At 40.8% G+C, this 24,598-nt stretch overlaps 1 protein-coding gene across 1 annotated transcript in view; it reads left to right on the top strand.

The window, feature by feature from the left end:
- The window catches only part of TECRL (trans-2,3-enoyl-CoA reductase like), a 209,504-nt gene that overhangs the window by 74,014 nt on the left and 110,892 nt on the right, over positions 1-24,598 (top strand). The window contains exon 4 of the mRNA XM_039542562.1: positions 7,225-7,524. Coding sequence (XP_039398496.1) covers positions 7,291-7,524 — 234 coding nt within the window. The 5' untranslated portion in view covers positions 7,225-7,290. The remainder of the gene's footprint in view (positions 1-7,224; positions 7,525-24,598) is intronic.

Below are 24,598 nucleotides of genomic sequence, written 5' to 3'. Positions count from 1 at the left end.
ATTTTGCTTTGATTTGTGTAAAATTCATAACAGGTCTTGATACATGTCTGTTTTGCCATTGTTTCATGACAGACCATTGCTGGCTCCCTATGTTTAGGGAAGAGTGTTTATAACTTACTGATCAGTGTGGCTTATAGATGCCATGTGATACTCAGTCCTTAGAGGATATGAGCCTGTTACATGTCCCAGCCTAAGAGGTTGTTTATTTAGCTCAACCTGGTAGGACCCAGGCTTTTGATTCAAGAGGTCCCTGGTTCAACCCTGGTGTCACCCAAGATGGTGGCTGTCACATAAGCAGGGGTTTGTCCAGGTTACATAATTTTCATAAGTATGCTATGGAGTTCTATATCCATGTCTGCCTGCTCGTCCAGGCACAGGCATGCATGAGGATTCAGAACTCCACCCCCAAGGCTTTGTCAAATCCAAACTGTCTGTCACTGACAGTCTTTAGGCACATATCTTCCTAGTGCTGCACTCTCTGATATTGAACTTTCTCCAGCATCACATGAAACTAGTGATGTTACACTGCAGAATTAGCACATGGGGTGGTGATACCTCTCATTCAAGAAAAACTGCCAAGTGTAATATGACCCATTGCTGCAGACTGGCACTAACTGCAGTAACATTCAGATGTAATTTAATGTCTAGCCATCTTCCAGCTGTCTAACATTTGTTAAATCATACATTCACACCAGGGGTGAGGGTTGAGGGGGGCATATTGTGTAGACTATCTGTCTGTCTGTCTGGCTATTGGTTTCCATTCCAATCCTGTTTTCAGTTACTCACAACTTTTCATGAGCTGAAATTTCCCCTTGCTTGGTCTCTGCCTGTAGGTGACTAAATCCTGAAAAATGTTGGAACGCAACCAGTTTTGCCATTTGGGGCACAACATTAAATAAATTAATAAAACCCCACAATCTCGCAACTGGAGAGAAGGTTCACAAGAGGCTCAAGATGAACAAAACCAAACCCACTCTGCTTTTTCGGATTTACGTACACAATTCTTGTTGAACTAGCAGGTGGTAAACCATCAAAATCTCTGCACCCTTCCCTTAATGGAAATTAACAGTCTGTGAACTCCCAGCAAACACTGCTCAATCAAATGGGTATTTTGCATCTAAACCCCATTGTGGGTAAGCTCCAGTTGATTGCCTCAGCTCAGCATGGTGCTTCCAGCTCAAAGTCTGAAATCCCCGGCTACATGTACCCCTCAACATACGCCATGTCGATGCTGGCACAATAGGGTCTCCTGTTAGGACCACCAGTGAAGCCAGCTGTGGCAGAGAGGTGGCACCATCTCTAATGGACACCATATTATCAAACATCCAGTCACTGACCCCTACTGCTGATGCATGTGGGGCTAGATCCTCAGCTTCTCCAGAGCATGAGGAGGATGGCTAAGAAGGAAAAAGATGACTGTGCACTACTTTTATATTTCCGGGATACCCCAAACTACGGGGAGCTGGCTTCAGCCGCAAGCATAACTTAGAGCAGCCTCAGGGTTGGTCTATGTTATGCAGCCACCATGTTCCAACTGTGTGCCTTTCTCCCCAAGCCATAGTACCTGCTCTTTGGCTGCTGTATCCTTGGTTTCAATGGAGCCAATTTAAGCCAGTACTGAGTGCTTTAGAAAAATCCCACCCTGAAGAGTATGGTGGTGTGTGTGTGTGTGTGTAAATATATATACAATTTAGACATTCTATATAAAAAACTATGGTGAAAATTGCATGGTTAAGTACTTGAAAGTTAGAAAACACCAAAGTATTGTGCAAACATATTACAATGCAATCTTTAATTACATAATCAAATACTAGTGCTTAAATAACACTGGATAATATTATATACCATTTTATACAACTTTAAATATATGGTATGTAGCATCTTGTGATAGTGTATATGCCTCCGTGTAGACAAGATTCTAGTAGCCTAAGTAGTTATGCGCATGTACATGTTCCTATCTTGATTGTTTCAAAAGTGGATTCTAGTTGTAAAGAATCAACCCACATAGCAGAATCAACAGCATTTTTAAAGTCATTAACCCAACAGGCATACTCACTCCTAAACTCCTAGCCATGGCAAGTAAAGGGGCACACAAGCAATTTATGGCCAGCATTTTCAAACTGAGTGCATAAAGTCAGGGACTTAAAATACGTACGTAGGCACGTGAATAAAAGGGACGTAATTTATATAAAGACTGAACACACACAACTTACACCAAAATTAATGGCAGGGTCTCCAAAAATTAGGCCCTTATATAGTTGCTGAGATATGAATTTGGGTGCCTGCCTAGCTTTAGGCTGGCATGGGAACAGCCATAATTCGGCCAATGGAATCTCTCTTGCTGGAGCGGAACTCAGCAGCCTTCATTTCAGGGGCTCTCGCTAATCAAGATTCCTGTGGGAAAGGAGGAATTCTACTTCCACAACGCAGATTGGAATGTCGGTGATAAAACAGTGATGGGTGAGCTTGTGCCGACAGGAGCTCTGAGTGACAGAGATGCTGCCTCTCTGCTGCCTTAACAGCCAAATACTGTAGACCAATAGGAAATTCCTTTTGCTCCAGGAGGAGGGAAATATGAGTACAAAAGATTAGCAAATATTATTAATGTCTCAGTAGCACTCAGAGGCCCTAACTGAGATTGTTGCCCCAGTGTGCTAGACACAGTTCAAAGACACAATAAGAAACAACTCTTCCCCAAGGATCTAACTATCTACATAGACATGACAATGGATGGGAGGGGAAACAGGTAGGAAGCGAATTGCCCAAGGTCCCCAGGCAGGTCAGTGGCAAAGCCAGGAGAGGGCAGATCTCGTAGTCCCAGTGTACAGCCCTAGCCATTCAAACCTGCTGCTTTTCTCCAGATGCTTCTTGCTAGATACATATTTGTTCATTGCAAGGAAGCATATTAGAAGGCTGCAAAAGGTCAAAATGCTGACATCCCTTTTGTGTGTAAAATCTCAAATTGTTCCATCAGCCTGAACCTGTGGCCTGTATACCGCCCCGCTGCATGGTGCAGAGAGGAGCAGATCCACCTGGAAAGCTGCATATGAGCTTGTGTTGCCCAACAGCCAAGTGGGGAAAGCAAGCAGAGCCAGACTTTGAGAGCAGTGGCATGATAGCCAGCACGCTCCTTCTCAACACTGGCCCGGGTGTGGCAGGAAAAGTTGTAGAGACTGGAAGCTGGTGGAAGCAGCTTCGATTCCAATTACGTGCTCTTTGGCTCCTCCCAGGGTTCCAGAATGAACTGGCATCAGGGAGCCAATGGATACTGGCCCTGCCAAACCATCGTGTCGTGCAATGGTAATATCAGCTAATACTGGCTCAATCTCGCCACACAACTGCTGGGGTTCCATGGGGTTGGGGACATTCCCTTTGAGGCCTCTGGTCTTTCTTCAGTCTGCACCCCACAGCAGTCTTTGGATAGGAAGCATGTGCGTGCCCTGTACTGCCAATGGAGATGTCGAATTTGGCTGTTAATCCCCCACCCCCATGTGCACTTCTGCACAGGAGGGAAGCATATGGGCCTAACTATTTCACATCAAAGCCACTGGTAAAAGACAGAGATGAAATTTAACGGGTCAGGACAGCCCTTGACACATGAGTGGCCAATCAGCTGCTTACAGTATGCCATCTCCCTTTTAAATCTCAGGTTATGTTTTACTCGCCCTATCTTTGATTATTTTTGGAAGAGTAGCTCTCACCCATCTTGTACATAAATGATTTGTTTTCCATCCATCAGTCCCCACTCACTGCTATCACGGGTGCTGTATTCCAAGCCTTCCACCCATGAGTTAAGAGGAAAAGGAGGAGATCGGATTCTCAACTGGTGAAAATCAGCATAGCTCCATTGCCTTCAAGGGTTTTGTGCCAATGTACACCAGATCTGGACCGATCCAATTTATCACCAAAAAAATTGATATCCTATAACATTTGTTTACCTTATCGCCAACAGAGTGTTGAAGTAATATGAATACAAAACATCTGCAGATGTTTTACTTAGTGGAAATAGATTTTGATCTACTGCTGTTCATTTGTCAACATCAGATAATAAAATTATGTCATTTAAATGTATCCAGGAAGTTAAATATTTTTTTTCAATATAAGCAGCAAAGGTTTTGTTATGGTTTTAAATCTTTGTATTTCATTTTTAAATGTAACTACATATGTTGTTACACTGTGTTTTTGCTATTCTAGTATGTACATCTGATCTAGTCATCATTGCCATTATTCTTTCATACGTCTGTTATTTTCAATGTAATTAATAAACAGCTAGAAGTTTAAGATATATTTTGTATTTCATAGATCAAGAGATTTTAAGGCCAGAAGGGATGACTAGCTCATTGAGTCTGACCTCTATAAAAAAGGCATAGAATTTCATCCAATTATCCCCACATTGAGCTCCATAACTTGTTTGACTAAAGCTTATCTTCCAGAAAGCCAGCCAGTCTTCACTGTGTGTTCGCTGATGTTTACTTTCCTATATTTTCATTTAGTTCAGTACAGTTAACACCAATCTGTCTGCTTCCAAGTGATCTAAACAGTTAGACTAAATTTTATCAGATTTGTCCATATTTGTTCTACTGGGCATATTGGCTACTCTGTGGTTGTAATTCATGCCATACCTATTATCTGGTTTTTGAGCTGTAGGGTGCACCTCTTCATCTATCATAATGTAATTTTCCATTGGCTAAGAACAGAAAAATATCATTTTTGTAGATTTTTTTATTTGGGAAGGCACTCAGCTACTACTGTGCTGAGTGCTAATATTAGAACTAGATAGATAGGTAGATAGACCTAAGGATAGGTTTTTTTTCCAGATTAACTCTTTCTATAAGCTTTAGGCTATGTCTAAGTTTGGAGCTAGGGGTGTGATTCCCAGTTACTGTAGACATACTTGTGCTAGTTCTCATCCAGCTACCATGCTAACAATAATAGTGTAATAGGGGTAGCACAGGAAGTAGTGAGTGACAGCATAGATTTACCATACTGGGTATGTAACCAGGTTCTGGCGGATTTGTACTCAACCCAGCAAGACTGTGCTGCCCCGGTTACGCTACTATTGTTAGCATGCTAGCTTGATGAGCATGCCTGCACAAGCTGGGAAGCACACCTCTACCTCCAAGTGTAGACACACTCTTAGAATTCTCCAGTTCAGTTATAGGCTGAAATTCCTTATCAACAATATCTGCTAGTATGGGTGATATCCTGTCCCCATTAAATCAATGGCAAAACACTGTCTGACTTCAGTGGGGCTAAGATTTCATCCTATATTTATAACCTCTACCCAAAATCACATGTATCTGCATTCCAAAATCAAGGGCCTTGTCCAAAGTTAATTGAAGTAAATGAGAGACACCATTGGCCACATAACTGCTTTAGCATCTAAAAATGGGTTTTGTATGAGGTCCCAAATGCAGAAAGGTGCCATGACATGTCCATGGAAGACATCTGGGGTATTACTTTCTTCTGCTTTGATTCAGGTTAACCTCCATAGTCATATCAGCTAGGGGTAGGATCACATAATAGATCAAGTATCTCTTAGTAATGTACATTTTCTTGTTATCCATACATATATTTTGCTATTTTGTGTGCTCATTCTGTTTCCACTGAAGTCAAGCCATTAATTTCCATGGGAGTGGGTTTAGGCCCTATTTATTCAGTTTTGCAGTCCCATATCTCTTTGCCATTTGGCTGTAACTGGTAAGGCGAGATCAGCATTATAACAGGAAAATAAAGAGTATACAGGTCTGATCCTGCAAATACTTATGCATATGCTTAACTTTATGTACTGTGGATTGTTGTAGTCAAGCCAATTGGATTACTCACTCATATAAAGATAAGCAAGATCATGGCCTCGTCCTAGACATTTTATTTTTGGTATCTTTGCCACTGTCAATGTATTAATTTTAACACATTCTCCTTTCCATTCTGCTGATTTCCCAGATATTGCGTAGTGCTTCTTTGTGTTCAGCAAAATAATTGGTTGACTGCTAAATTATATTTAAGTAATGATTGATTTAAATGTAACAGAGCCTTATTTTCAGTGCAATTGTGTTAATCCTTTATCTTGCCGATTGTTATCCCACAATGGCGTTCATTGTCCATAAAACAAGTGGGATGACTTTTTCTGTGCCTACGCTTCACGAGCCATAGCTGCAAGGTTGATTTTAATATGTGGGTTGAATTCAGCACTTATTTGGTGCTCTGCCAATAACATCCTAGAGATTGTGCTAGAAGAGAAGTGTTGTTCCGTATTTATGGAAGAGAGGTGTTCCTGCTAAATATGTGTCATTTAACAGCATAAAATGGTGCAGAGTTTGGTGAGACTCTTGAGATGGAAAACATCAATATGGTGCTACTGCTTTGCTCAAATTCTATGAAAAGACATTCACTGGCAAATGCAGCAGTAGTAAGGGCATGATGGAAATATGTGTTGTTTTAACCAGACCCTTATTTATAAAATTAAGGCCTCTTTTAGTTCAGTGTGGAACATCAGAAAAAGGGCTAATAAGGTATTGAATTTAGGTGGGGGAAAGGGTTCAAATTACTAGGACCCAGGAAGGTTCTTAAGCGTGTACATAACTTTAAATACATGAAGAGTCCCATTGATTTCATTCTTTCTGAGTGTGAACGCTTTCCTGAAATGGAGCCTTGCACTGGTATAATTTCTTTGGCTTCAATGGTATTGGCATAGCTGAGGAGAGAATTCTGCTCTGAATATATAACATACCATGCATTGCATTAAATGTAGCCAAATGCCAAACCTTTTCTGCCACCAGGATATGTCAGCAGCTCTCGAGTTCTGCTGATGAAGTCCTGGCATTTTGTTGTTTTAACTTCCCCTTGTGCATTAACAAACAGCTCTAGGGTAGATGACATTTCACATATTTTTCATATATGGACATGTTTAAACACCTAGCCCAGATAGATAACTGTGGAATTCATTGCATTTCATTCCTGATTCCTTTCTGGCCCTGGAATTTCAGGGACTGACTTGTCATAGTAGAGAATCAAGATAAAGGGAGTAAGTAGGACGTGTTGTTTCAAATACTGGTTTAAAAAATAAATAAATAAAAAGCAGCACATCACAATAGCAAGTTAAATATAGAAATGGATTAGAGAGCCATTGTTTTCAGTCCTGCTAAATAAAACTGGATTCTCAAAATGGAATGCCACTTGACCTTTAATGTCTCATCAGTCCATGCTTGTATTTAACTGATGCAGGGAGGACACATTTCCCCTTGGAAGTGTCCTGTGTCGACATGACAGTTGCTGCTGCTGGGTCACACAATGTTCAGAAGGCATAAACCGAGCACTCCAGAACACAAGAAGGACTTTGCTGTGCATGGAGCCACACTGCCGGGGCCACAGAATGACAGGAGGTCTTTTTTCAACTTGTCTCAGCTTGTACTCTCCGCTGGCCAGCTCAGATCACCACCCTTACTCAGGCATTCAAAAATCACTTACTTTGAAGTGGAAATCCTTGATGCGCAAAGTAAGAGGCAGATCTGTGTGGTGGATAAGGTGAGTGTGTGTCATTTTCGGCACACTGCTGAGTGTGTGATTCAAAAGATGCCGTTATGGTTTACTTTTTCCTCTAGTGTAATATTATCCTAACATGGATTTAATCTTATTCATCCTACTGGGACATACTCAGAATGTCTCCTAATTCACTGTCCTTTGGTTCTTTTTCCTCCTGTTCCAAAACCTTTGCAAATAAATATGTCTGGACTTTTTAAACCTGCTGACTGGTCACCAGAATCAAGCAGATACTTTGCTTATGTCTTAATGTTTATGAGATTGCAATGTTTATTTCAGGGCCTAATACTTAAACAGGCACTTTAGAAAAGGTAATTCAGTTTTATAAGATATTTGCAAAGACTTGAGTCACTGCAGTAGTATAGGTTCTTTCTAGTGTCCAAATGCATTCAGTGGGAACCCCATTTATCCAAAGGGGAACCAGGATACAGAATAGATTTTTACGAAGGGCAGTTTGGCTAAGAGAGATTTTTGTGTTAATGATGTACATCCTGGGGCTTAAGTTACATTCAAATTATGGACAAGTGTGGCAAAAGGATGGGATAGGATTGGATTCTACCACATAAGTAAATGCTGGCTTGAGAAAATACCTCAAGAGGCTTTATCTAAAAATAAATGTCTTCATCACAGATTTCTATTGCAGATTCGGAGGCTGGGTTCCCCATGCCTTTTGGGAAAAAGAGGATAATTCATTTTTGCACAGGGAATATGTGACTATGTGGACTCAGAGTGGCCAAGGCAATGGCGTGACTTAGATGTGTTCTTTGCAAATATAGGATATAAGTATAGAAGCATAGGATTTTCTGTAGCAGAGCTGACCACTGATACATTCAAAGCTATTTATTAATGTTGGATAACTACAAATAGAAAAGCTGGAAAAAAATCAGCATTGATTCAATGGAACTATACAATGACCAATTGTATTTTGCAAGGGAAATTGCAAAATACAGAATATTTCTTTGGAGTATAGAACATTAGCATGGCACAGCAGAATTATAAGACTTCTCATTTGGCTAAACAGTAATGTGTTATTATCTCCCCCACTGAAGAGTCTTGTTCCCCTTCACTGGAACAAATAATTTAGGGTAGGTCTACACTTACCTGCCGGGTGGATGGGCGGTGTTCGACTTCTCGGAGTTCGAACGATCACGTCTAATCTAGACGCGATCGTTCGAACTCCGGACGCGCTCCTGTCAACTCCGGAACTCCACCACCGCGAACGGCGGTGGCGGAGTCGACGGGGGAGCCGCAGACTTCGTTCCCGCGGTGTCTGGACAGGTGAGTAGCCCGAACTAAGATACTTCGACTTCAGCTACGCTATTCGCATAGCTGAAGTCGCGTACCTTAGTTCGACCCCCACTTAGTGTAGAGCAGGCCTCAGACTTCTAAAGATATTTATTTTAACATCTTTTATAACTGCAAGCTGGGATGCACCAAAAATTTTCCAGTGTTCATGGTCTTTCAAAGCACCATTCTGTAATATAGAGATATAGTTCATATTAAATACATCCATTAGTTTGTATTAATATTGCAAAATATGTAATGATAAAGATATAATAAATTATTTATTATTATTTAATGTGTGATTATGTCTGTACTGCAAAACTAACTAGATCTTATATAATAATAATAATAATAATAAATGTATTTTTGAAAATATACTGAATAAAGTCTCCAATCTCCCCCCCAAAAAACACTTAAGCATTTACCTAACTTTAAGTTCATCAGTAGTCCCATTGACTTTACGGAATTTACTGCAATAGGAACAGAGTTACGTGAATGTTAAGCACCTTTGAAAAACCCCACCCTAAATGACTTGTCTAAACATTACTGTGGTGTACTGGAATAGCTATGGGCCAGGAGGCCTGGGTTTTAGTCCTGATACAGCAGAACCCCATTTATGTGATCTAACTGGGACTGCGGCCAGATAATCCAGATAATCTGGAGAATGGGAAAGTGCGAGGCTGCAGCGCTACAGGAGAGAGACCCCACTTCTGGACCTGTGAGCACTGGTTGTTCTATTAATACAGAGAGATGAATAATGTAGGGTCAGATAAATGGGGCTCTACTGTACTGATTTTTGGACTTCCTTGAGATATAACCTCCCAAAACCTTAGGCTCCCCGTCTTCAAGAGAGGACTCATAGTAATTACCCACTTCATACCTGGGTGATGGTTGTGACATCCTCCATAAAAGCCATGTAAAAAAGGCTCAGTTACAGAGAGGGCAACTGAATTCATGAGCTTGTGGTGTCTAGTCAGAAAGCCAGGGCCACCTGTGCACTGGTTGCCAGAGGCGCCTCCCCTACCCCCACCTCCAGGCATCGAACAAGAGATCATTGAAAAAATAACACAAGCCTCAGATTTCCAAAGCTGCCTGAGGAGTTTGGATGTCCAATTCCCATTCATCTGAGTGTTCAAACCCCGTAGTATACTATGGAAATCCCATTCCAAAGCAACTCAAAGGCAGAGATTAATACATTCATTCTGTATTGCAACTAGAGCTCATTGGTATCAATGCACCATATTTCTATAGTTTATTATAGCAATGAAGAGAACATTTCACTAAAATTCACATTACCTGCTGCTTAATTAAATGGAGCATAGACACAGACCTAACATGACACTTCTAATGTCTGCTTTCTATTTCTAATATAATTGCTATTAACTTCACTTCTCAGCACTGTGTGCAATTATTTCTTGTCAAGATTAATAATAGGCGGGTACACCATGCACATATTTTAAAATATATATATTCTTATTCCGTCATTGCAAATTGTTAACAATTCAGAGTATGCTGCTTAGCAAATGCATGTGTAACATTCCCAGTTTAATAAATCTGACTGGAAAACTAAATCAGTAATGACAGAGCAAGTGTCTCTTATTCTCTCACCCTTATTAGAGGCTCAGGTGGAGGGAACAGATGATTAATCCCTCTGAAGATAAGTACCAGGCACTGCTACCCGATGGGTTAGTTGTCATCATTACACTGGCACAGAAATCCCATTAAAGTTAATAGAAGATCTGTGCATTCAGTAAGGAGAATCCTAGTGCTGTAGACTGTATAACAAGGAAGATAGTCTTGTGGCTAAGGCATCAGAGTAGGATTTAGGAGATGTGGGTTCAGTTAATCACACAGACTTCCTGTGCGATGTTGGGTAAATCACTGGATTACTCTGTGCCTCAACTTGCCTTCTGTAGAATAATAATAATTCCTTTTTCTTGTCTATGTAGACTGTAAACTCTTTGGGGCTGGCTCTTAGTACGTGTATGTAGCATGCCTTGCACAAAAAGGGCCTAATCTTGTTTAAGCCCACTTGGTTTATTCACTCATAATGATAATGGGATATTTAAATATAGAGATGTTGACTGATTCCTTCTTTCTCTGGGGGAAAGATGCCAGACTGTAGTTGCACAAAGAATAAAGTTTCTGCAGGGAGAGGTATAAGAAAGGAGGGTTAAGAGTAATTCAGCGGTGCCAGTACCAAATATTTAAAGATTATGTGTCAGGAGTTCCACCCCTCACGCCCCAAAAAATCATGAGATTGGCTTAAAAATCTTGAAGTGTAAACACTAATAAATGTTAGGTTCTTTTTACATTTTTTATGGTGTCTGAGCTTGTAGGATATACTTCCTTCAACTTTTCAGGCTTTTCTCTGAAACCATGAAGGCTAGAAATATATCTTTTTGAAGTTGAAATTCTCACAAAATCCCCTGTCTCCGGGAGCTGGGGCTTTAAGAAAAACATCTAATATTGCAAGACTCGTAATAAAATCCCAATAGTTGGCTGCACTGGTAATACATTTTGCATAGGCATATGTATGCCATAGATGCACTCTACACAATTAATGATACTTAATAATACCTAGCTCTTGGGACTCTGCTATGAATGTTGTTATACAAGTGAAATGAGACACAGATAAAAATAGCTGCACTCAAGGATCAGAGCTCCATCGTACTGTGCATTGTACACACATATTGTGAATAGACAGTCTGAGACCCAAAGAGCTTACAAAGTATATCAGATTTAGCCTGCAAGGTGATGAGCATTCAAGCATTGGCATGGATTGTACCCTCAGCAAGTTTGCAGATGACACTAAAATGGGAGAAGTGGTAGATACGCTGGAGTGTAGGAATAGGATATAGAGGGACCTAGACAAATTAGAAGATTGGGCCAAAAGAAACCTGATGAGTTTCAACAAGGACAAGTGCAGAGTCCTGCACTTAGGACGGAAGAATCCCATGCACTGCTACAGACTAGGGACCAAATGGCTAGGCAGCAGTTCTGCAGAAAAGGACCTAGGGGTCACAGTGGATGAGACGCTGGATATGAATCAACAGTGTGCCCTTGTTGCCAAGAAGGCTAACAGCATTTTGGGCTGTATAATTAGGGGCATTGCCAGCAAATCGAGGGACATGATCATTCCCCTCTATTTGACATTGGTGAGGCCTAATCTAGGGCACTGTGTCCAGTTTTGGGCCCCACACTACAAGAAGGATGTGGATAAATTGGAGAGAGTCCAGTGGAGGACAACAGAAATGACTAGGGGGCTGGAGCACATGACTTATGAGGAGAGGCTGAGGGAACTGGGATTGTTTAGTCTGCAGAAAAGAAGAATGAGGGGGGATTTGATAGCTGCTTTCAACTACCTGAAAGGGGGTTCAAAAGAGGATGGATCTAGACTGTTCTCAGTGGTAGAAGATGACAGAACAAGGAGTAATGGTCTCAAGTTGCAGTGGGGGAGATTTAGGTTGGATATTAGGAAAAAACTTTTTCACTAGGAGGGTGGTGAAGCACTGGAATGGGTTACCTAGGGAGGTGGTAGAATCTCCTTCCTTAGAGGTTTTTAAGGTCAGGCTTGACAAAGCCCTGTCTGGGATGATTTAGTTGGGTTTGGTCCTGCTTTGAGCAGGGGGTTGGACTAGATGACCTCTGGAGGTCCCTTCCAACCCTGTTATTCTATGATTCTATGAATCCAGGAAGGCTTCTCTATTCCTGTTTAACACTTAACATGTGCTATACTTGAAGCAATTTATGAATATGGGCATAGGACAGGATGGTGAAGTGAGTTCCAAACATTTTATCAGTATGTATTTGTAATGTGTGTATTATTCATGAATGGTGAAGCATGAGTGTATTCTACAAATGAGTGTCAGTAAAAATGTAGTCATATATTTAAATTAAATCTCAAAACACTTCTAAAGAAGGCAGAGAGAGGAAGGGTTCCACCTGTAGTATCAGTGGTATTTATGGTGGGGAGAATATTTTAGTATTTTTATATTTTTGTATTCGGGAAACCTCAGAGATTAGATGTTACAGGGAAAAGTCTGGAGATTTTGTTGAGAAATTTAAAATGGTCCTATCTCCAAAATGTTTTTGTCTGGTTATTCTTCAAAGTTTCCCCAAACTTCTCTTCTTAGGAGGAGACCATGCACTCAACATTTTAGACACAAAGGGTTTGTTGTGAAGACATTAGAAAATTGAGGGGAGGAAAGCCCAAAAAGATGTGCCCAGGCTGAAACAGAAGTTCTGGGGTTCTAAGCGGGAATCACTGGGTGAGATTTATCAACTTGTGTTTATACAGGAGGTCCAGCTAGATGACCATAATGGTCCCTACAGGCCATAGAATTTATGACTCTCTCCCCACCCACTTGCTCACAACAGACTGTAACTCCTTTTCTCCTTCCTAAAGCCGGGTCACAGTCTGCAGGGGAGTGAGAAGGTCAATATATTTTGTTCAAGCTTTTTTTTTTTGTTCAATATAAAACAATATTGTCGCCATGCCAAGATTTGTGTTGGATTTCTTTCTGTAACCTTGCTTTTCCTGTTTTGTCAGTGAAAAGGTATGGGGAGGAGGAGAGTGAAGGGAAGGAAAAAAGAAAAGAGAGGAAGAAAGAAAACCCTAAAAGCCAGTCAGTATGTACGTACATGGGGAACAAAAAATTGATAATGGGCTTTTCAATCTATCCAGAAAAGGTGTAACTAGATCCAAGAGTTAGAAGACAAATTCCGTGTGGAAATAAGGTGCACATTTTTAACAGTGAGGGTAATTAGCCATTGGAACAACTTGCCAGGGGTTGTGGTGGATTCTCCATCACTGGCAATTTTTAAATCAAGATTGGTGTTTTTGTAAAAGACCTGCTCTAGCTCAAACAGGAATTATTTCAGGGAAGTTGTGGGCCTTGCAGAGGTCAGACTAGATGATAACAGTGGTCCCTTGTAATCTATGCATATACAGTATGTTCTGGAAAGCTATGAAAAACTGAAAACATGTTGATGTTCAGTTTTCATCTTTTTTATCAAAAACTCAGAAAATTTAAAAATTGTTTATGAAAGTTACTTACCATTTTTCAACCAACTTTATTTGTCCTTTATTCCAAAATCCAGCCATAGTTTATTTTTAAGGTGATAAATGTGCAGTGGTTTGATTTATGAACACTGTTAAATCAACTCAGCCATTTTTGTTTATGCTGCAGCGTTTGCCACATACTATTTTTTCTTCAGATTAACTTCATAGAATCATAGACTTTAAGGTCAGAAGGGACCATTATGATCATCTAGTCTGACCTCCTGCACAACACAGGCCACAGAATCTCACCCACCCACTCCTGTATCAAACCTGTGTCTGAGCCATCGAAGTCCTCAAATCATGGTTTAAAGACTTCAAGGTGCAGAGAATCCTCCAGCAAGTGACCCATGCCCCATGCTGCAGAGGAAGGCAAAAAAAAAAAAAACCCCAGAGGTTCTGCCAATCTGCTCTGGAGGAAAATTCCTTCCTGACCCCAAATATGGTGATCAGCTAAACCCTGAGCATGTGGGCAAGACTCACCAGCCAGACACCCAGGAAAGAATTCTCTGTAGTAACTCAGATACCACCTCATCTAAAATCCCATCACAAGCCATTGGGCATATTTACCACTTGTAGTCAAAGACGAATTAATTGCCAAAACTAGGTTATCCCATTATACCATCCCCTCCATAAACTTATCAAGCTTAGTCTTGAAGCCAGATATGTCTTTTGCCCCCACTGCTCCCCTTGGAAGGCTGTTCCAGAACTTCACTCCTCCGATATTTAGAAACCTTCGTCTAATTTCAAGTCTAAACTTCCTGATAGCCAGTTTATATCCATTTGTTCTTGTGTCCACACTGGTACCGAGCTTAAATAATTCCTCTCCCTCCCTGGTATTTAGTCCTCTGATATATTTATAGAGAACAATCATATCTCCTTTCAGCCTTCTTTTGGTTAGGCTAAACAAGCCAAGCTCTTTGAGTCTCCTTTCATATGACAGGTTTTCCCTTCCTTGGATCATCCTAGTAGCCCTTCTCTGAACCTGTTCCAGTTTGAATTCATCCTTCTTAAACATGGGAGACCAGAACTGCACACAGTATTCCAGATGAGGTCTCACCAGTGCCTTGTATAACGGTACTAACACCTCCTTATCGCTACTGGAAATACCTCACCTGATGCATCTCAAGACCGCATTAGCTTTTTTCACGGCCATATCACATTGGCGGCTCATAGTCATCCTGTGATCAACCAATACTCCGAGGTCCTTCTCCTTCTCTGTTACTTCCAACTGATGCCTTCCCAGCTTATAACAATAGTTCTTGTTATTAATCCCTAAATGCATGACCTTGTACTTTTCACTATTAAATTTCATCCTATTACTATTACTCCAGTTTACAAGGTCATCCAGATCTTCCTGTATGATATCCCAGTCCTTCTCTGTATTGGCAATACCTCCCAGCTTTGTGTCATCTGCAAACTGTATTAGCACATTCTCACTTTTTGTGCCATGGTCAGTAATAAAAAGATTAAATAAAATTGGTCCCAAAACCAATCCCTGAGGAACTCCACTAGTAACCTTCCTCCAGCCTGACAATTCACCTTTCAGTATGACCCATTGTAGTCTCCCCTTTAACCAGTTCCTTATCCACCTTTCAATTTTCATATTGATCCCCATCTTTTTCCAATTTAGTCAATAATTCCCCATTTGGCACCGTATCAAATGCCTTACTGAAATCGAGGTAAATTAGATCCACTGCATTTCTTTTGTCTAAAACATCTGTTACCTTCTCAAAGAAGGAGATCAGGTTGGTTTGGCACGATCTACCTTTTGTAAAACCATGTTGTATTTTGTCCCAATTACCATTGACCTCAATGTCCTTGACTACTTTTTCCTTCAAATTTTTTTCCAAGACCTTGCATACTACAGATGTCAAACTGACAGGCCTGTAGTTACCCTGATCACTTTTCCCCCCTTTCTTAAAGATAGGAATTATGTTAGTAATTCTCCAGTCATACGGTACAACCCCTGAGTTTAGAGATTCATTAAAAATTCTTGCTAATGGGCTTGCAATTTTATGGGCCAGTTCCTTTAATATTCTTGGATGAAGATTATCTGGGCCCCCTGATTTCGTCCCATTTTGAGTTTGGCTTCTACCTCGGATGTGGTAATATCTACCTCCATATCCTCATTCTACCTCATTCCCATTTGTCATCCTACCATTATCCCTAAGCTCCTCACTAGCCTCATTAAAGACTGAGGCAAAGTATTTTTTTAGCTATTGGGCCATGCCTAGATTATCCTTAACCTCCACTCCATCCTCAGTGTTTAGTGGTCTCACTTCTTCTTTCTTTGTTTTCTTCTTATTTATATGGCTATAGAACCTTTTACTATTGGTTTTAATTCTCTTTGCAAGGTCCCACTCTACATGGCTTTTGGCATTTCTAACTTTATCCCTACATGTTCTGACCTCAGTAAGATAGCTTTCCTTGCTGATCACTCCCATCTTTCATTCCTTGTAGGCTTTCTGCTTTTTCTTAATCACCTCTCTAAATGCGTGCTCATCCAGCTTGGTCTACAACTCCTGCCTATGATTTTTTTCTCCTTTTTTTGGATGCAGGCTTCTGATAGTTTCTGCAAGTTTGACTTGAAGTAATTGCAAGCTTCCTCCACCTTTAGATCCCCAAGTTCTTCAGTCCAATCCACTTTCCCAACTAATTTCCTTAATTCTTTAAAGTTAGCCCTTTTGAAATAAAAAACCCTAGTCTCAGATCTATTTTTGTGTATCCTTCCATTTAGTTTGAACTGAATTAGCTCATGATCACTTGAACCAAGGTTGTCCCCTACAACCATTTCTTCTATGAGGTCCTCACTACTTACCAAAACCAAACCTAATATGGCATCCTCTCTTGTTGGTTCTTCAACTATTTGGTGAAGGAATCCATCAGCTATCACATCTAGGAAAATCTGAGCCCTATTATGATTACTAGCACTTGTCCTCCAGTCTATATCTGGGAAGTTAAAGTCTCCCATGATCACACAATTCCCATTAGTGTTTACATCATTAAAAACATTAAAGAGGTCTCTATCCATATCCAGATCAGATCCCGGCGGTCTATAGCACACCCCAAGCACTATCTCAGGGGAGGCTCTAGTAGCGTTCTTCCCCAATGTGATTTTTGCCAACAAATATGGCACAGTGTAATTAATGTTGCATGAGTTGCTTTTAAGATAGAATGTGTTGTACAGCATCATTTTGCAGGAGAACTCACCCACTGAAGAGCAACAGAGAAAGCTTTCCATATCAAAACCCTTCAAGCTCAGCAGTTATGTGATTCAGCATTTTGCTGGTTGAACTATGCGCAAGGATGCATTCCCAGGGCTTGAGTCTTTTACAGGGCAGGGATTTTTTTCTCGGGAACTTTCTGAGGTCTCCACAAGGAGATCTCACTTTCTAAAATGCATAGGATGGGAGCTCTGCAAACCTTGGGAAACCCACTTTTCCTCTGCTCTGCAAACCAGCCCTCACCAATGCCTACTGCTGCCTCTTCCCCATTGCATCTCCGCTGTCCCATGCCATTTTCTACTTGTCTGCAATAAGCACATAAATGTTAGATGCAGCATTGCCAACTGTTGTGATTTTAGCACAAGTCTCCTGATATTGGGGTTTTTTCTTAATGCTGCTTCTCCTGGAGTCATGTGATTATCTGAGACTCTCAATTTTCTTTTTTTTTTTAAAGTATCCTTGAGTTCCTCATGATTGCAGAGAAAACTTGAAAATTTGTACCCTCAAAGCTCACAAACCAGCAGGCAAATAAATAACCCTTCAGATTTATTGGCTGTTATTATTATTTATTTATTTTCTATCTCATGCTTTTTAGGACATGATCATGATTTTGGGGGCTGCCTCATGATTTTTGAATGCTTGAAAAGCATGATATAAAACCAGTGTATTATAGTTATACATTTATTAACATTCAGATGTACAAAAAATATTTAAACTATGGACTGATCATTGATGTTTCTATCTGCTTTGACTGGAAGCTCTCTGGGGCAGGAATCATCCTTTTGTTTTACGTTTGTACAACACCTAACTCAATGGGGTCCTGCTCCATGACTGGGATTCCCCGACATTTCAGTAATACAAATGAATAATGGTAATTAGTATTATTATTAATCAATGTAATTCTATGGCCTCTGTTGCTATATGATATGACATGGTGTAATCAGCATAAGCCACAAAGCAACATGAGGCTTGATTTTGATTTCACTCACACCAGTTTTACATTGGTGTAACCCTCTTCGCTTAATTAGACTGTAAACTGGGCAAGGGACCATCTTTTTGTTCTGCCTTTGTACAGTACCTCGCATAATGTGGTCCTGCTCCGTGGCTGGGCCTTCTAGGGCTATCATCATCATCATCATCCAGTGGAGTTGCTCCTATTTTATACTGGCTTGAGAGCACAATCGGGTCTCTTGTCCTTATTTTATAGAAACTAGAGCTCTGGTATCATATCCCACCCAGAAGGAACTTCACTGATCTCCGCTCTTTGAAGAGTGGAATAATAAAGTAGCTATTTTCCTCCATAGCTCACAAGCAGCCAAATAAAGCAGGCATGAGTCAGGCATGTATAATCATCTCTAGCAAGTAAAATTAACTTCCCACACTCTGACCTGTATGTTATATTTATAAAAATTGCATTCATTTGTAAGTGAGCAATTGCTTCCTTTAAAATAGGGTATTGAGTGTTCTTAAAGCTATTCCCTGCAATAACATGATATTTCATTTTACATCAGACTCTCCTCTACAATGTGGCAGTGATGGGCTAGGAGAAGTAGCATTGAACAGCTCCTTTTCTAGGAAATGTGCTCAGGTTTTCTCCTAAGACGAGCAAGTTTTATAACAGCTGCCAACACTCATGATCTAGCAGCGACCATCACTGGGAACAGCAGCAGTGAAACAAAACCTATATTTTCAGGACCACTAAAATCCAGATAGGATATTTGCATAATACTTTTGAAAGATTCCGTAGCCATTCTGAACACAGTCAGTTCTGGGGTTTCTCCAGCTATTATAACTATGAACTGTAAAACCGTTTTCTAGTATAATATAGTTGCCTTACAGCTATATCTGTGCGTGCACTTCACAAATGAAAAAATGCAATTAATTTCAATGGAACATCATGTACGCCAAAGGGCTTTTTAAAGGAATCTGTGCTTTATTAAACAATGGAATTATTAGAAACCTTTCCTCCTAGTACTTACAGTACCTTGCAGCCCTTGATTATCCCTTCGTTACTTGTCTTGAATACCTTTTAAGATAGCTTTTCTATCCAACCAGTGATTATGTGCTAACTTTTATGTCCGTTAATAGAGCTAGGACAATGGGTTCAGATGCAATAAGAAACTGTCTGAACCTTCACAACAAAATGCACCTGGGCCTGATCCAAAGATCATGGGAGTCAGAAGGAAATGAATCTGTTTGGATTGAAAGGAAGGGAGGCGAAGGTTGGCAATGGAAGAAAGACAGGTTTCAAAAGCCTCTCCTTCAACACACAAAAAGAATGAGAGACAAAGAAGGAAAAGGAAGACCTCAAATGATGTATTCAGCTAGTGGGCCTGATTCTCCATTGTCCCACAACTTCTGCAGGCATCAAGGCCAGTGCAAAGCTAATGCAAAGGGGATATAAAATGGTACCATTGTGATCTGGTGCTGTTTTACATGTACTTTGCACTGGTGAAAATGACCATGCAAAGGGCAGGGTGGTGAAGGATCAGGCCCCAGGGTGGTGAAGACTCAGATGAACAGAATGTTGGAGGACTAAATTAGGGGCTCTCATCCAGTGCAAATCATCAAATCTACCGAGTGCCTCCCCAGTGTTTGTTTGTTTTTTCTTCTTCTTGCAGTTGTAACATTTCCTCTGACAGGGTTCTCCTGGGATGGCAAGCCAGCCCTCGGGAAACACACTGGGCCTGACTGAAGTCAGCACTAATTCCCCAGGTTTGGGTTCATGTACGATACGTCTCACTAAAGAATCACCAACCTTTCCCTGTGGCAGCGCCCTGCCCTCCAGCAGTGGGAGCAGCCTGCCTGCCTTGCAGCGACCGAGATGCATGCAGAAAGCACGCACCTCACTCCACCCCAACCTAGAGCATAGCCTGTGTGCTTTTGCTCTGCTGGGGGTGGGGCAGAATCCCATGAGAGACCATGCATTGGCACTTAGCCATGTACAATGCAGGACTCCACAACAAAGCGGGGGGGAGGAGGGGGACAGGTCAAGGACTGGCTGGGTGCAGATCCTCTTCCCTGGAGATGGAGTGCTTCTTGGCTACAGTGCCTAGTGGGGCCTGCCTTCCATGCCACTCCCTGGGGAACCACCCCGTGGCCAAGCCTCGCTCCTTAGGGTGGGTGCTGGAATGAGGATTTGGAACAAACTGCTTCAACTTCTCAACATCCTGCTCTAGGAAATAGGGCACTGGCCTAGGGCTCAGATAGCGGGAGTTCTAGTCTCGGCTTGGCCACTGACCTACTAGCCTGCCTTGGGCAACTCACTGGAATGTGTGTAACCCTCCCACACCCTATTTTCAATATAAGTTCTTTGGGTCAGGATCTGTCTCTTACAATGTGTTTCTATGGCATTTAGAACCATAGGCCACTGACCTGGGCTGGGGCCTCTAGGTTCTACCGCAATAGAAGTCATAATTCATTTACAAGCATATTACAAGCAGACATTTGCAGTGTGACCTAGTGGCTAGAGTCTGGGACCAGACTGGGACTCAGGAAACCTGGGTTCCATTTTTGGCTCAGGCACTAGGCAGCTGGGTGGTTCTGGGCAATTCACTTCACCTCCCTCTGCCTCAGTATCCCCATTTTACAGATGGGGAAACTAATGATACTGACCTCCTTTGTAAAGTGCTTTGAGATCTACTCATGGAAAGGGTGACCTATGAGCTAAGTATTATTATTGTTAATTTATTCAAAATTGATTTCTGCTCTAACCACTAGGTAGGGAGGGGAAAACCCTACCCTGGGTAACTAGTTGAACTTTGCAAAATACCCTGCAGGTGAACACACTCAAGTTCTATTACACCAGAATCATTGGACTCGCATCTTCCTACTCATAGACATGTCAATACTGTAACTGATAGCCTCATGTCAAAGGGGAGATTTGCATGCATTATTTTCTGCTTGCTCTTCCCTTGTATTTCTCTTGTTCTGATGTGGGTTTGGACACAGAATACCTGGGAGCAGCCTCTGAAGCTATTGATTTATTTAGCAGAGATCAGGTTTTCTGCTAGGGAGAGAGCTGGTAACTTTGGGGCATGCAAAAGTTGGTAAAGTGGGTAATTTTGAGAATTAAAGAAACCATTAAAGAGGAGTCCTGCTTTAAATGATGATAATTTCCAAAGTTCAGAAGCCTCTTTTAAATGTCAGGCTTTTACTTATTAATTCCCTACTTTAGTGAGAAGACTCTTTAGACCTGAAATAAAAAAATGAAATCCAAATTTTGAGGGACTGATTCAAATTAATCCCTTTGACATCAATGGGCTTTTCATCAAGCTGTTCACGAGAGCCATCATCCTGGCTAGGAACAGTGGGTCATCTTCCCCCCTGATGTAAGTCTATGAAATTAAGAGGAGTTACAACCGGGATGATATGGCCCAGTATATTTTTATTAGGACAGAGCCTCAGCTGTGTAAAGCTGAGGATCGAACCATTATATTGAGGATAATTTATGGGTAATTGCAAGTTATGACTATTTGCTAGCATTGCAATATTATAGGGGGCCTCAGATGCCATATTAGTCTAGTGGTTAATCAGCAGAACCCATGATGGAAATGTGGTTGTATGATCACCTCCTATATGTGCATTACTATAGCATTAAAACGTACCAAGGTATGATTTATTGGTACATATTTGAGGTACTTTCTGAAATATGAGGCCTGTGGTACTTCACAAAGTACCTGAGCCATGTACTAATGGACTATAAATAAGCCCCGGAATATATTAATACTGTAATCATAATATGACTTTCTAAGTTTAAATCATTCTTTTTTAAAACTATCTTTTAAAAACCATTCTCTCCTTTTTAATGTGCTTCCACAATAAAAAAAAATGAGTTGAAAAGAAAGGCAGCAAACATCTTCTGTTCATAGTCTTTGGTATTGTGAACAAATATTTGAATTTCTAACCACACCAGTCTTAGAGCTGATTTTTAATCCCTGTTACATTTTCTCCTTTATTTCCTGCTCTCTCTTGTCTCCTTCGCCTCTTTTTATTTTCCTGCAAGGACCGTAGGGGATTTCCTGTCAAACTCATAAGAAGGCAAAGTGCCTGCTGGGGCAATCTGTGAAGGGAACACATAGTTAGAGGCAGTCCTGGCCCAGAAGAGCAATGATGGTTGAATAATTGATTTTTCACTTCTCTGTCTGTTCTCCCCCCCCCCCCCAAAAAAAAAAAGTTTGCAACCATTCCCCCCCCACCACCCAGAATATTTAATACATTGAAAAGTTGAAAAACAATCCATTTCAGGTCAAATAAAATTATTTGGTCCACCTGAAGCTAAAAATTTTATTTCAGTTTTAGGCATTTTTAACATTAAAAAAAATAAAAGTAAGATAATTTCTAAATGAAATGTTATTTCAGCGTGAAAAATTGATATGCTTCATTTAAAAAATGTCAAAACGAAATGTGTCAGCTTTCCTGGAATTTGATTTTTTAGTTTGACTGAAACAATTTGCTGAACTCAAAACAAATTCACAACATTTTTCAGTTGAATTGAATCCACATTTTTGGCCAAAAAAATCCCAAACCAAAACAAATTTTGTCTGAAAATTTCTCCCAGCTCTACTCATAGACTCACAGACTTTAAGGTCAGAAGGGACCATTATGATCATCTAGTCTGAACTCCTGCATAATGCAGGCCACAGAATCTCACCCACCCACTCCTGTAACAAACCCCTAACCTACTGAAGATCTTACGGATTAAATAGACAAAATAAGAGAAGAACAGGATTATTATCCCTATTTTACAGATGGGGAAATGAGACACAGAGAGATTAGGTGACTTGTCCAATGTCACACAGTAAACCTGTGTCAGAGCAGGGAACTAAACACAGATCTCCTGAATCCTCTTATCCACAAGACCTTCCTTCTGAGCCTGCAATGTGAACTTAACCTTGGTAGTGTCCTTTCTATACGATGCTATGAAGTGATGCTGCATAGCAAGGCTGGTGAGGTTTGCTCAGAAATGAGCATAGTAAAGTTAGGAATGGATTGAAAGCTTTTTAAATGTTAACAGACTTCTTTCTCTTTCCATTTTACCTTATCCCACCCCAGTGCCTTAAGTATTTTCCTGCATTATCTGTCCTTTGCTTTCAGCAATTTCCTTGCAAAGAGAGACTATTTGAAGTGCCAAGATGACACTGGGAAGGTAGAAAATAATGACTGCCCCATAGTATTCAAGTAATCTCAGCCTCCAGGTGCAAAGGAATTCTGTAACTGTAAAGGAAAGTGAAATTTCCTACAACATTATTAATAGTTGTGCACTACTTCCACCACACTTTTCACATATGGATTTGATTGATTTGAAGTTCTCCAGGATGACAACCACCCTTTGTTTAGAGCACCTGTGGAAACTGCTACCGAATATATTACCTAAATATAGCTACTACTGTGATATCAGTCTAGTATACCTCTGGGACTAAATACTGTAATGCTGTCAATCGGCACAGCTCTGCAGAAGTCAATACATCTGTGATGATTTGCACTAGCAGAGAATTTGGACCTTCTATTCTTGATATTTTTGTATGCTGTCTGCAAGTGAAATTAATTCAGAACCACAAAGTCTGTCATTCCGATTATTTTATATGTCAAAGCCAATCTGAGCACACAATTATCGGTAGTAAATTACTAATTGTGGTCAAACAATACCCATGTAGGTGATAATGGGCTTGACCTAAAACCATAGTTCTGAACATCTGTGAATTCTGGGAAAGTCTGGATCCAGATCTCACTTTAGGGTATTTAGGCTCCTAACTTCCATGGATTTCCATACCTGAGTGTATCTGGGCCTTAGTGTATAACTTCCACAGCAATAATATATGGAGATATACCCATCTCATAGAACTGGAAGGGACCCTGAAAGGACATCAAGTCTAGCCCCCTGCCTTCACTAGCAGGACCAAGTACTGATTCTTTGCCCCAGATCCCTGAGTGGGCCCCCTCAAGGATTGAACTCACAACCGTGGATTTAGCATGCCAATGCTCAAACCACTGACTTATTTCTCCCCCCAAATCCCTCCCTGATTTGACACCAATCCATGGGTAAGGTGTCAAATTCCATGCTAGAAGCTTTAATCACTGGCAGTTGCTGAAGATACTTTTTTACATGTAACCACTCATCTCCCATAAGCATGGGACTCTGGTGAATAATATAGTGTTTGGAAGTGATTATCATCATACTCATTCATGGCTCAAGCTCAAATGGGGTCATAGCTGGAGAGTATGTAGGGAGGATATGGACAGTGCAACATCTTTTTTAATACTCTGAAAATGAGCACAAAGAAGAACAAATCAGCTAAAGCTAAGTCAAAGGCAAAAAAAATGAAGATGAATTAGAATGGCTCTTTCTTTGCACTGATTTTCCATCAATTCCTGCTGATAGCACGGCATGTGCCCTAGGTAATGGCTGTATATGAAAGCAGTAATGAAGAGATACTTGTTGCATGCTTCATTTTAACAAATAAATGGCATTCCCAGTAGTTATTGG

The sequence above is a fragment of the Mauremys reevesii genome, linkage group 5, assembly GCF_016161935.1.
Source record: "Mauremys reevesii isolate NIE-2019 linkage group 5, ASM1616193v1, whole genome shotgun sequence".
NCBI lineage: Eukaryota > Metazoa > Chordata > Testudines > Geoemydidae > Mauremys > Mauremys reevesii.
Note: the sequence above shows the minus strand (reverse complement) of the source record. Positions and strands in the feature narration are given on the sequence as shown.